Source organism: Cyanistes caeruleus, chromosome Z (genome assembly GCF_971803275.1).
Source record: "Cyanistes caeruleus chromosome Z, bCyaCae1.hap1.1, whole genome shotgun sequence".
Taxonomy (NCBI): Eukaryota; Metazoa; Chordata; class Aves; order Passeriformes; family Paridae; genus Cyanistes; species Cyanistes caeruleus.
Window position 1 is genome coordinate 68,047,502 of NC_141732.1, and position 13,064 is coordinate 68,060,565.

At 42.0% G+C, this 13,064-nt stretch overlaps 2 protein-coding genes across 8 annotated transcripts in view; one reads left to right on the forward strand and one right to left on the reverse strand.

The window, feature by feature from the left end:
* Positions 1 to 4,922, reverse strand: part of C7 (complement C7) — a 38,303-nt gene extending 33,381 nt beyond the window's left edge. Inside the window, exons 1-2 of one of the 7 annotated variants that reach the window (XM_086869563.1) lie at positions 4,702 to 4,922; positions 954 to 1,108 (exon numbers count right to left, since the gene is read on the reverse strand). The gene's annotated coding sequence lies outside the window, so the exon portion shown is untranslated. Of the gene's footprint in view, positions 1 to 953; positions 1,109 to 3,962; positions 4,524 to 4,701 lie in introns of those variants that run through there. The other 6 variants (XM_086869566.1, XM_086869562.1, XM_086869567.1 and 3 more) reach the window with 6 other exon arrangements.
* RPL37 (ribosomal protein L37) lies at positions 4,174 to 6,985 on the forward strand. Its single transcript, XM_086869569.1, has 4 exons — positions 4,174 to 4,457; positions 5,075 to 5,210; positions 5,498 to 5,582; positions 6,876 to 6,985. The coding sequence occupies exons 1-4, from the start codon at positions 4,455 to 4,457 to the stop codon at positions 6,943 to 6,945; spliced, it is 294 nt and encodes a 97-aa protein (XP_086725695.1). The 5' UTR covers positions 4,174 to 4,454; the 3' UTR covers positions 6,946 to 6,985.
* Positions 6,986 to 13,064: the final 6,079 nt, after the last annotated feature.

Sequence of the window (13,064 nt, forward strand, 5' to 3'; positions counted from 1 at the left end):
AGCTTTTCCTGCTATGTTCATGATGGTAGTCATGCTTCTGCCATGATCTACAAGTATTAGTGCCATCCCCAAGGTGGTCTGAAGGATATTTTCTAATATCTCTCTCCTCTGATGCTGAGGAGAGACAACAGAATAACAGAATGGTTTGTGTTGAAAGAGACCTTAAGGATCATCTTGTTCCAACCCCGCCTGCCACAGAAAGGGACATGTTCTTCTAGACCAGCCACATCCAGCCTAGTCTTGAACCTTTACACAGATGGGACACCCACAGCTTCTCTGGGCAACCTGTCCCAGTGCATCCCTGCCCTGACAGTAAATAATTTCTTTCTAATACCGACTCTAAACCTGCCTTTCTTCAGCCTAAGGCCATGTCCCCTTGCCCATGTAAAAAGTCTCCCTTCATCCTACTTTTAAGCACCCTTTAGGTACTGGAAAGCTGCAACAGAATTGTAGTTAAAAAATACTGAGTTGTTATAATTTTTTTATCACTTCCACTGTATTTTAACAAGCTATTCCAGAAGTTAGTGTCAGCTGTTCAATTTTCTTGTACCCAATTTCATCTTAAAGAAATAAAAAGACCTTTATATTATGCTTATTTGTTTCTTAGCAGGATACAACAGGCTTATTCATAAGCACTCTTGTTTGCTATAATTTTCTGTTTTGTCATAGAGATGTAAGAACTGTATGGATAATATTCATTACTATTTCAATTTATTAACCTAATTTACTGCTACTTTTTACTCTCAGTAAAAACAGAGAGTTTTTACTGTTTAGTATAAAGGTTTTACTTGAACTCTACTGTCATCTTGTGGTGACCAACGTTTCTGGTTCAAACTCAAAAAAGTTTTCAAACTGAAGAATCTGGATATTATACAAATGAAGTGATGCTGCTCCTGCCTGCTAAGTAACAAATAATCAGTGTCTTCCCCACTAATTCCAACTGAGATACTTACCTCTGAAAATCAGGATGAAAGCCAGAAACAAAGGCAGCCAAATCAACCCTCATGAAAATGTTGCCCTCAAATTCCTCAGCTTTCCTGTAGCATTCCTGGGATGCTGTTATCTATGTCAAAATGTTCAATATTCAGGAGGATACCGAAAGGCATTCCTTTGATCACATAAAAAAATAAAGAGATCACACTAAGAAATAAAGACTTCTGTTTGTCTGCACCACTGAAGATAATTGAAGATAATAATAAGTGCTGGCTAGCTTCAAACATCTGTATATGAAGGTTGAGTTTTCACTATTCCCATCCCTTTAACTCACCCCTGCTTGTGCAAAGGGTGCTACATATGTGCACAAACAAGTGATGCAATACGATGACATTAGACATTGCCTGGATATCTTTTGTGTCTGTTTGTCACACATTAGTCCTTTCAGCAGTTCAAGTTCTGTAAAACCAGTTAAATTCTGTTTTTTGAAGCAAGTCACACCACAGGGTGTGTCTGGCTATACTGCACCCCAGTGATGGTGTGATGTAATAGCGTGACATCAAACCTGAGCAAAACAAATGCCCCTGAGGTTACTTGTTGCTCACACACCCGTTCCTCTCTAAGGTCTAGCTGGACCCTGTTCTGGTCTCCCTGTCCCGGAACTATACTTAACTCTAAGGTTTATTTCTAAAGGCATATCTATTTTTTACTTCAGTCTTTTAACCCCAACCAGATCAGCCAGGATGCTGAACATGGTGCAGAATATGGTATTCAATACACCCTAGTATAGAAGATTAATAGGATCACTGTTTGCTGGCACAACAAAGGGCTTTTTCCATCAACAAACCTGGCTGGACCAAAATTGCTTTACAGAAGCTGTGATGGGATATCAGCTGCAGTGACAGACTGCTGTTTCCTACATCAAAAAGACAGTTCTGAAATCCAGACATGTCACCTTCTAAATTTTGGATTACTTCCTATGCAGCAAAGAAGCAGTGTGAATTAGTCAGTGCTGAATTTAGACTGGTGCCATTCAGCAGCTGCCAGTACATGGGTTTTGAGCCTGTGGGTTTTGAGCAATGGGCAATGAACTCTCTTCTCCCCTGTGAACTTCACATGGGCTAAGACCTTCTGGAAGAGTACTGGGTCAGCCACAGCTCTGCCCGTTCTCTACCCTGAAAGTATTTCTGAATACTAAAGACAAATGCATGATGACAGCAAAAATCTTTCTTTCTGAACAGGTTTGAAGACGTGTAAATGAAGATTATTTTTATCCCACAAAGGACAGGAATAATTCCTGCATATTCTTGCAGGCAGCCAAACCAACAGACTTCCTTTGGAGGCTTGTTGCCATGGCACCTGTCCAATGTCCATGCCATCTTCCAGATTTCTGAGATTTAGTGAGAAAGAAAGAGCAAAGGAGGCACTAGATAAAAGGCACACAGCAAGGTTGCTGGGAAAAATATGACTCAAGTTCAGCCTGTGGGATATATTCATACTGTTTAAGTGGTTTGTTTTGTTTCTGTTTTTTCTTTTCTGAATGGCATTTCATCCTAAGAACAACTGTGATTTCTCTTTTGATTTCTGGTATTAGAAATTGTTATAAAATATAATCATTGAGTCAAGTCAGGATAAAATTAATTTTACTTAACTTCAGCTACCTATGTGACCAATCTAAGGGGCCTGCCTAGGCTTCTCTTAGAATTCACAGATGAAGGGTGCCTCCCAAGGATCATTTTTTCACCCTACTCCAGACACCTAATTTAATATGTGATGATTTGACATTTAGAACCAATCTGTGCTTTTTAACTACTGCAAGACCATGGACGGAGTAAACGTCTGGATTTCATGTGAGGTAAAATGAATACAGGCAAAGATTTCTATTATTTCAGAAACAGAAACTGCCACCCAAAAATGAGAGAACTAAGTGAATAGCCTAAGCCACACCTTTCTGGGTCTGGAAGCCATGCCGCTGAAGTCAAAATGGCTTTTTTACCCCATCCCTCAACATTAGCAGAGGTCAAAGGCCTCTCACTACACAAATTAGCACCAAAAGAATTCAACAACAGGCTGCACTCCAAAAAAAGTAAAGATGAATTAATATTTAGACACCCATATGAACATGATATGTCCAGGAGTGAAAATGCAGCAGGTCAGACACAGCTTCACTAATTTGGGGACGTGCCATGGAACTATCTCTTTTTCTGATCAACGAGCCCCATGTCACAGGGGTTCCACTCATTCATAGTGGGAGGATTGCTATAGTATGTTGGCTTCTGGTAGGGCCAAACAACTATATTTGGGAAAAGCTGCATTTTTAGTCAGTAAATAAGGAGTAAGATCTAGCCTACCAGAAAAAGACATGCTTTCCTCAAGTACTGTAGGACAAATTGCATAACTCTACAAAGATAAATAAACTGCCTATAGCATCAATTTCTGGCTCTGTTTGGGTTGAGAAGGTAATGATCTGGTAATGAGATATATATAAATTTCTCCAATTTCCCCTGAAATGAACTCTCTCAAGATAAAACTGTGTATAGATTGTAAGTCTACTGAAGATGCATAGTAGGCAGGCAGGTAAGGATTGTAATAGTATATTTTCAGACAATCACAGGATATGCTGAGTTGGAATGGACCCACAGGGATCATCAACCAGTTCCTGGCCAGGCACAAGACAGCCTCAAGAATCACACCATGTGACCAGAGCACTGTTCAGATGTTTCTTGTACTCAGGCTTGGTGCTGTGAGGACGTCCCTTTTTTGTGCCCATGATGTCCATTGCAATGCTTTTGATCTCAGGCAGACTGTCTAGCACCGTGGAGGGGTCTGGGGGAGGACACGGACAAAGAGTGTACAGGAGGACCTGTTGTTCCAGGCAGCTTTCCTTGAAAGTTACGTATTACAGGCAAGAGTAGACTAGCCTGTGCCTGAATTTCACGCATTAAAACTCACCTATCAGACCTCATTGCTCTCTACAACTACCTGAAAGTGTACTCAGGTGGGGGCCGGTTCTTTTCTACTGTACTTACAGAGAGGACAACAGAAAATGGCCTGAGAGATGGGAGATTCACATTAAAAACTTTGTCACTGCTCGGGTGGTCAGAAATTGGTTACCCGGAAGGTGGTTTAGGGTTTAGCGTAGTGCTGGGTGGACGAGTGACTGGATAGTCTTGTGGATCTCTCCCAAAACTGGTGATTCAGTGATTCCATGAAAGTAATTTCGACTGTCGCTGTGAGCAGGGTCAGGACTCGGCGCTGAGGCACTCGCCTGGCAGCGCGGGCGCTGCTGCAGAGGGGCAGCCTCGGTGTGCCCAGCGCCGGGCCCGCCGTGCCGGCGCTACCCGGCCCCGCTCCACACCCGCCGTGCCGGCGCTACCCAGCCCAGCTCCGTACCCGCCCGGGCGCCTCCTCCCACAGCGCCTGGCCCGGGCCCGCCCGAGCGGCCGCCCCCGGAAGCGCTCGCGGGGCCTTGGCGGAAGCGGGGCGGGGCGCGGCCTCTTTGGTGCTGGCGGCCGGCGAAGATGGTGAGTGCTGGGCCCGCTCGCGCGACATCCGCCGCCATCCGCCGCCATCCACCGCTGTGCCAGGCCGGGGGCGCCGCGGGGGGAGGCCCCGTACTGTGACGGGGCCGGGGGGTGGTGGTGGTGCCGCGGCCGGGCTGGGCGCCGGGGTCGGGGGCCGGCGGCGGGTGCGACTGCCACGCCGGACCGGCCAGGAGGCCGTGATGTGATCTGGGGTCGCGGGCGCTCTGGGGACTTTGCCTCGTACCTGCTGCTACTGTGGCCGAGCAGCCGGGCAGTAACGTAGCAAGAGCGGGTTCGGTCGCCAAGGCTGAGTGCGGCTGCTGTGTGTGAAGTTAGTCGCTTTTCGTCGGGAGAGGGAAATTTGTTGCCTTAGCGTGGTAGGTGTGAGGAGAGGGGAGACGATATAAATGTCCCGTGGCTTTTACTTCAGCACGGGGGCGGCGTCACGTAAGGAATGGCGGCAATGAGACCTAAAAATGGAGTCTACTTGCAGCTAGAACTGAGTTGTCTGACGTGTTTACACGACTCGGTTTGCGCTCGGTTTTTAAAGGTTTGTTATTTTAGTTTCTTGACTTGGAAATGTTAGTGATATTTCTGTGTCTTGAAATGCTTTTCAGACGAAGGGTACATCGTCGTTTGGTAAACGACGAAATAAAACACACACCCTGTGTCGTCGATGTGGGTCCAAGGCGTACCATCTGCAAAAATCGACCTGCGGGAAATGTGGTTACCCTGCTAAGCGTAAGAGAAAGTGTAAGTCACAAACTTTTAACTGGCTCTAGTTTAAAAAAAACATGTTTCTTTTCCTTCAGTAGCTTGACTGAAGGAGAAAAATTGTTATTTTGAATTTTGGAGTTTTGTTCAAATTAATGATGATTTAACTGTATGGTAGGTAATATGCAGTATTACTGCATAGAAACTGACTTAAATGATCGTCAATTTTTTTTCTTTCTGTCAGCTTAAATAATTGTATAATAAAAATATAACATGCAACTAAAATTATTTGGTTCAGGTAAATAACAATAACTTACATATTTTAGATAACTGGAGTGCAAAGGCTAAAAGACGCAACACCACTGGTACCGGTCGCATGAGGCACCTGAAAAAGGTCTACCGTCGATTCAGGTATAACATTTTATTACACGCTTGCATGGCGTGAAACCCTGCATAGATACAACTTAATGACAAAATTCACCCTTCAAAGTTAACTTTTTTATTTTGTTCTAGTACCACTTAATGGGGGATGATTTATTACTTCATGACTTAAATATTATTTATGATTTCATTACTTAAATATGAAATAATGTGCTTTATATACTTACCTGCATTTTAGCCTCCTTTGAGGGTGAAAAAAAACTTACTTGTAAGACAAAGGGTGTGCAAAAAGTTGCAGTGTTTCTACTAAATGAAGGTAGTACCAGAGCACAGGTTGTTGTAATAAGAAGCCCACATCTAATAATGCTTTGTGTGGTATTGCATCTATTTGTGATTCAGTTAAGCAGATGATTGCACTGAGGTGGGGAGTTTTATAGAGGTAAGTCTCAAAATGCACTCCATTCCCCATTTGCTCACTCAGAAAAAAGTTCAGGACAGGAGTAACTTCTGATCCCTCTCTTTGTTTAGAGTTTAGTCAGCATTAAATGGGTAGTACATCAGATCCTGAGTTGCAAGTTTCTAAGACTTGTTACAAAGCGTTTGAGTTGTACTTGGGAGGTAATGGGGGTATTGTATGATTCCCATGGAACTCTGTAGTTTCTGTTCTACTACACAGAAAAGCTATATGACAAATACCGTGTAATTCAGGAGTGCTGTCATAAAAATGTAGATTGGCTTTATGAGCAAAAGGTAGGAGATTTTTAAGTCACAGTCTTGGATGTGGTTGAGGGATCAATTCATTTGTTTTGGTTAGCTCATTCTTTTCCAGTGGCAGCCATAAAACACCTTCCAGTGTGCAGCTGTAGTTTGCTTTCCACTGTGTTGCTCAAGTAAAGTGTCATGCAAAAGCAAGCTTAGGGCTGAAGAGTGTGGTTGGAGGCATAGAGGATTTTTGTAAGAAATAGGCTTCACTCACAGGACCTGTTTAGTTGAATTACTTTGCTTAGAGGGAATGTGAATTAAGATGTGATTTCAGCAGCTGAGCTGTATTTGCAGTGTTCACTCAAATAATGAAACCTTTCTGTTTCAAGAACTTTAGTTTACTTCAGTGTAAGAGAGTGAAAACCATACTGCTATTCAAGACAATTTTTAATAATGTGTTTCTTTATAGAAAGGTCTGAGTGGATGAACTTTGTAGCGATTTCAGTGCATTACTTAGATAAATTGAAAAAAGATAGTGAGCTTCATCTAAAACATGCCTGTCAGAAAATAACCTCCAGCAGGAATCAACTCAAAAAGTGGTAACCATATTTCTACTTGCAGGAATGGATTCCGTGAGGGAACCACACCGAAGCCCAAGAGAGCAGCTGTTGCAGCCTCCAGTTCATCTTAAAGACTCATCTGTTTGTTAAAATAAATGGTCTTATCCAGAAGATTTGTCACCTTTTTTTACATGTTTTACTTCACTGAAATGTAGTATTCATGAAAATACACAAATACTTACAAACACAAATTCTGAGCTGATCAATTTAAAACAATCCTTTAATTGGCTATTTGGTAGTACATCTGTCTTGAAAAGGATCCTAATCTGTGCACTGAACTGAAAAAGAGGCTTGTATGTATTACTCAGGAGGTCCCCTGCTAGAGCAGTGGAATATTGGTACTGTGGATTTGCCCTGTGTGCCTCTGATCTCAGTATGCTGTAGCATGGAGAGCCAGAATTTTGTTTAAAAGCTAGTAGCTACAATAATGGCTCTATGTGGTGTCTTGGGAGGCATTGGTGAAAGAGGGATTTCTAGTGCTTTTTTTCACTGCTCTGTGGTACTGAAAAGTCTACAAAGGTACTACTTAACTGTGTGGATCATTGCTTCATGGGAAAAAAGCAGCTCCCAAGCCTGGAGCACATGTGCTGCGGATACAGGCAGGTTGGAGACCTGCTCTGGGTGCAACAAAATCAGGCTTGAATGGCCTGATGAGGCCGGTGTGGAAAGCTGACACACAGATCTGAGTTAAGTGTTGGGTGTAAATAATTAAGTCAGCTGGCGTTACATAAAAACATAAATGCCTTATGAATTTGTACCCTACATTGTGTATTACTGGCATTTAGACTCATATTAAGAAGGAGATCATAAGGTGCTGCTATGAAAGTTTAGGGAATTGTAGTAATTACTGCATGAGTTTACAGGACTTTCAGATTGCCTTGCAGAGACAATACTAGAAACTGAAAAAACTTGTGATGCTTTAAGCTTTGGAGGCTGTGTATACTGCTCTCAGTTTTGTCATGAACTTCCAGAAGCAGAATATTGCTTTGTCACTACTGAATGATCAGCAGTTTATGTATTACCTTCTGCAAAATCACAAACTTTCAGCCAGGTGTGAAATTGGAGTTCACTTCCCTATGTTTTTAAATTGAGTTAGAGCTCTTGGATACTTAGTGTATCAACTTGGGTTGTTCCCAAACCAAAAGAAATAATTTGCTGCTGTTCTGTAGCAGTTAACAAATAGACTCTACTTGCTCTAGATACAACTGATCTGTTGGAGGAAGCTGCCATGTAAGTGGTAGTGATGCTCTTAAAATCCACTATGCACAGTACTGGCCATGTATTCCCAGGCCTAAGGAGTGCCTCTGAAATGTGGTTTTTGGTGATGTTTGGGAAACATGTAGGGAGGAAGTAATCATAAATGTGTTATTCTCTGAGAATAAACACAAGACTGTTAAAAAAACATGTCAGCAGAATTCTAAGGAAGGGCTTTTTAAGCAAAGGTACAGTTGGACAGTAGTATGGCAGGTATTCTGACTGGGTGGGAGGGAAAGCCTTTGCTTGCCAAGTCTTAGGTAATCTTTCTGTAGCATAGGATTCTGCTGTGAACAGCCTCTTTGACCTGCAGACATGATAAAACACTAAGGACAAGTGCTTAGCTACTTGCTGTTGTTACCTCTTAGCTTCTCATGAATTCTGCTCCATGGTAATAGTGATTGAAATTTGCAGTGACTTGAAGCAACTGAAACCCTGTATTTCAGGGAGAATTTTACTTGTAGCCAGAATGAATTTTATGGACCAGAATTTTGACAGCCATTTTCAACTGTTTTAAAATTCTTGGTGAGGAGCAGGAAATCAGTTTTTTGTGAGTTTTTTTGTCCTGTTCGGAAATGGTTGTGTACTTCATGTGTCAGTTATGTTTGCACTATACAGGAAATAGATTTTGATGCACTTCTGTTCTTTGTGGGGCATTGTTAAAAATTGAAAGGCTGCTTTGCTGGTTGCTAAGTGTATAATCATTTTGTTGAGATCTTGTTAAGCATTTTAATTCATAATGCTCACTGTATGCTTCATGTATACAGAATCATTGTCATACCCAGTCTGTCATGTGGTTTTTGTATCCCTAAGACTGATAGATGGTGTAGTTCAAATTACTTAAGAAATTACATTTCCTGTTGTTCAGTGTACAAGTCTCACTTCTTAGAAGTGTGTTGGATGAAAGTTGCTTAAAGGCAGAGGGGTGTTCAGGTGACTACAGTGGTGAAAGATTGATTGCCTTTGGTAAAAGATCCTTGTGTGGTGAGGTATTACATCCCCAAATACCTCCCCCTACCCCCTCACCCCCACCAAAACTGCCCTTGAACTTATCAGAAACACTGTCCTAAGCAAGGAGGGTGACAAGAGATAGGAAGTCGTCCCCTGATAGCCTAGGAATGTTACTTGTCTGAAACATAGCCTGAGTGGAACAATATTATGGTTACGGACTTTTGAAAATTTCCAGTAATTACTGTCTTGGATTGTGGCCAAGATGGAAACTGGCTGAGGACTGAAGTCAGTCATCTTGCAACCCTATGAACAGTGGTCCTATGTGAGGCCATTTGAGCTCCCTGGCACAACAGCAGGCTACAGGAGTGTCTCCCTGCAGCAGAGTTCAACAATTCTTAGGTTGAAGGAGCTAGTGGATGGGACCCATTGCTCTCAGAGTGGGAGTGGAACAGAGCTGGCATATCTTGAAGTGTGCATTCCACAGGGAGCAAGAGCTCTCAATCCCCATCTGTAAAAAAACAGGAAAGGAAAGCCAACAGCATGGCTGAGTCAAGACCTGCTTGCCAAACTAAAGGGCAAGAAGGAAATAAAAAGGCAGGGAAGCAGGAAGAGGTATGCTGGAAAGAGCATGGGGGCATTGCTCAGTTGTGACAGGATAGGACTGGGAAGGTCAAGGTGTGCCTGAACCTGGCAAGGGATGCAAAGAAGAAGAAGGGCTTCTGTAGGCATGAGCCATAATGGAAGGTCAAAGTGTAACTTCCCCCACAGTGAACATGGCATCACTGACATAGTAGGGTTGAGTGCACCCTCAGAGAATTTTCAGGCAACACCTATCTGAGTGGTGCAGTTGACATGTCCAAGGGACAGGTTGCCATGCAGAAGGACATGGAAAAGATCAAACTGGCTCATGTGAATTTAAAGATGCTCAGCAAGGTCAAGTGTAAAATCCTGCACCCAGGTCAAGGCAAATCCCACCTAAGAGATGAAGGGATTGAAAGATGCTCTATGAAGGATTGAGGGCAATGTGCTCGAAAAAGTGCTTGAAAAGCTGGATGTGAGCCAGCAATGTGCACTTGCAGCCCAGAAACCAGAAAGCCAACCACATCCAGGGCTATATCCAGAGCACTGTGGCCAGCAGGTCAAGTGAGGTGATTCTGCCCCTCTGTCCTTCCATCTACAGAAAGACTTCAGACCACTGCATTCAGCTCTGGGGTCCCCTGAACATGAAATACATGGTCTTTGGTCCATGCTCTGAGAAGGGTCACAAAGAAGATTCAGGGGACTGCAGCACATCTCCTGTGAACCCAGAGAGTTGGGATTGTCCAGCCTGGAGAACAGGAGGCTTCAGGAAGCCATACAATACTAACACAAAACTTTGATGGAAGATGGGGACAGACCTATTAGTAGGGCCTGCAATTATAGGACAAGTTGCAATGGTTTTAAAGTAAAGGAGAGTATATTCAGGCAATGTAAGAGGAAGAAGTCTTTCTCTATGAGCCTGCTGAGACATTGGAACAGGATGCCCAGAGAAGCTATAATACTCCCAGCCCCCTGGGACTGTTTCATGAGAGATTGGACTGGGCTCTGAGCAACCTGATCTACTTGAAGATATCCTGGCTGATTTCAGGGCAGGTTGGATTAGAGGATCTTTACAGGTGCCTTCCAACCTAAACCATTCTGTGATTCAGTGATTTCTGCAGTGTCTTCAACTTAGAAGATAGAAACAGCGGAAGAGATATAAGCTCTGTAAACAGCTCTGGAGCTGGGCAAAACATACTTTTTTAATGGGGGGGGGGGGGGAGGAGAATGGAAATAGTACTGGGTGCTTGCAGAAGACATGTGCTGTACATTCAGGGGTAATGTAGAGTCAGAAGTCAAAGAGGAAAGGGCAAGAAGCATGTGCCTGTTTGCAAAGCACACCAATGATGCCAAGAAAGTCTTAACGCCAGCTGGTAGAAACAACCCACATTAACATTCCCCCTTTCATATTGTTAGTAAAACTGTTATCCCTTTTGTTTTCTTGTACTATCTAATTATTACATCATCTACCACTCCTGATCTGCTTGCTGGCCCTGAACCATACAGGGGCCTTATGGCATTGCAGTATCTGGGCAGACATGCTTTAGGAAAGCCTTGCTGTGTCCCTGAACCACAGCACTGGCTCCCTGTGTGTCACAAAGGGCACACATGCCAGGGCTCCACACTGGTGGCACTTGTAACACACTGGGGGTGTTCCCACAGAACAGCAGCTCTGTTTATGCTAGAATGCCCTGAGTCTTCCCACACATGGGAATAAGTTACTGAAAACATAGAAACAATTTAAAACAAATAATTTTGCAAGGGAAATTTGACAGCAATTTTCTGTCTCAAAATAAGATTATGGAGATAGTTGAAAGAAATCATTAAGTCAGCTTTCAGTTAATTTTTTGTTTTAAAATTATGTCTTAAAAGTAGAACCATGCTCTGTGTGAATAAACTATCAGAAAAAGTGGTTTTAAAGTAGTTCATGGGCTTTTCAAGATAGAATGTAATTGGGAGGTTGTCAGTCAGCTTAAAAGACTCATGGAGTAATTCCTTTGGTATATTTTGTTCCTACAGCTATTCTAAGAGGACAGCCTGCACCCCACACCCTAACAATACATTACTCAAAGATGCACTGTCAAAAAAGCTCAATCTTCTAATATGACTCGTACATGCAAAAGACAAGGAAGGAAGCAGTGCTGCTGATTAGTATTGTAAAGTGTTTATCATTGCCTTTCACAGAGGAAAGATCAAGTAGCTGTATAGGTTCATGTATGTACATGCTTATGCATAATATATGTATTATGCATAAGCATGTACATGTACACATGTGTACACATATACAAATATTAAAATATTAATCCATTGTGATCTTACTTTAAGGTTTGGCCTAGATTATGCTTGATTTGACTCAGCCTGGGAGACTTCACCTATTGTAGATTTTATACTTTTTTTCTTTTTTTTTTTTTTAAAGCAACTTAATGTGCAAGGTGTGACAGAACTTTGAGAAAAACTGAACGTAGTGATATAAAAGTCACCATGAAAATGAACAAAATATTTTGGTAATACTCACTTTTGGCTGCAAATATAAAAGTAACTAATGGTTTCTATAGTCTACTTCCCATTTGACTTTATCAGCTCATTTATTTTCATTTTCTAAAATGTTCTGGTATCTAAGAGATTAAAAGATTACTTAGTGATTAATGAAATTATATAATTTTCTAGTATAGGCCTGTAGAGCTTTTTGAGTTCTCATTGTGTTGTCATGATCAGGATAACAGCTTGAGTTAAAGCCAAAAATAGCATTGTAATCATTTGCTATCAAGACACTAATGAGCTCTGCAGACATCCCAAATAATTGTTACCTCTTCAGCTAGCTATGGTGTAATACATTCTGTTTTTTTCCAGTGTGATGTTCAACACATAATTTTCTCCTCATACAACAAAAAATGTTCCCAAAAGGTTAAAGCAATGCTTTTTGCATCACAAAAGAACTGAGAACTTTCCAGTTTTTCTTTTCCTGATGTTAGATTGCTATCCAATCACACCTTGAAATTTGATAGCCCAGCAATAAATATTTTTCCCCAAGATCCCAGATCATGAACAATGTTAGTTTGTATATTCTGATTTATGTGTGTGTTTCCTGCTTGTGATATACTAGATTTTTAGAGCCAAAGATATAACATCAGGCCAAATAATTTTTATAATTATTCTTCAAAGTATGAGAAATTAAGCCCACTCCTCAAAACTTTCAGAGTTTTATAAGGGATAATAAGGGACAGAAAAATAAAGCAAAAGTAACAGCATTGGGTGTGTGGCAACAGCCAGAGTCATACCCAATTCTTTAGCAAGCAATCTTTTATACTTTTGCTGCTGCATTACTTCCCCAAATGACTTTGCAGATTTCTCTGAGCAGGTTTGCCACAACTTCACCTCAGGTCGCCACAGCATTGCATAGGTTCAC

Bases quoted from the DNA above. Each gene is read 5' to 3' on its own strand.
- RPL37 (XM_086869569.1), top strand. The intron at 5,211-5,497 runs GTAAGTCACAAA...TACATATTTTAG, and splicing joins TGCTAAGCGTAAGAGAAAGT to ATAACTGGAGTGCAAAGGCT. The intron at 5,583-6,875 runs GTATAACATTTT...TTCTACTTGCAG, and splicing joins AAGGTCTACCGTCGATTCAG to GAATGGATTCCGTGAGGGAA.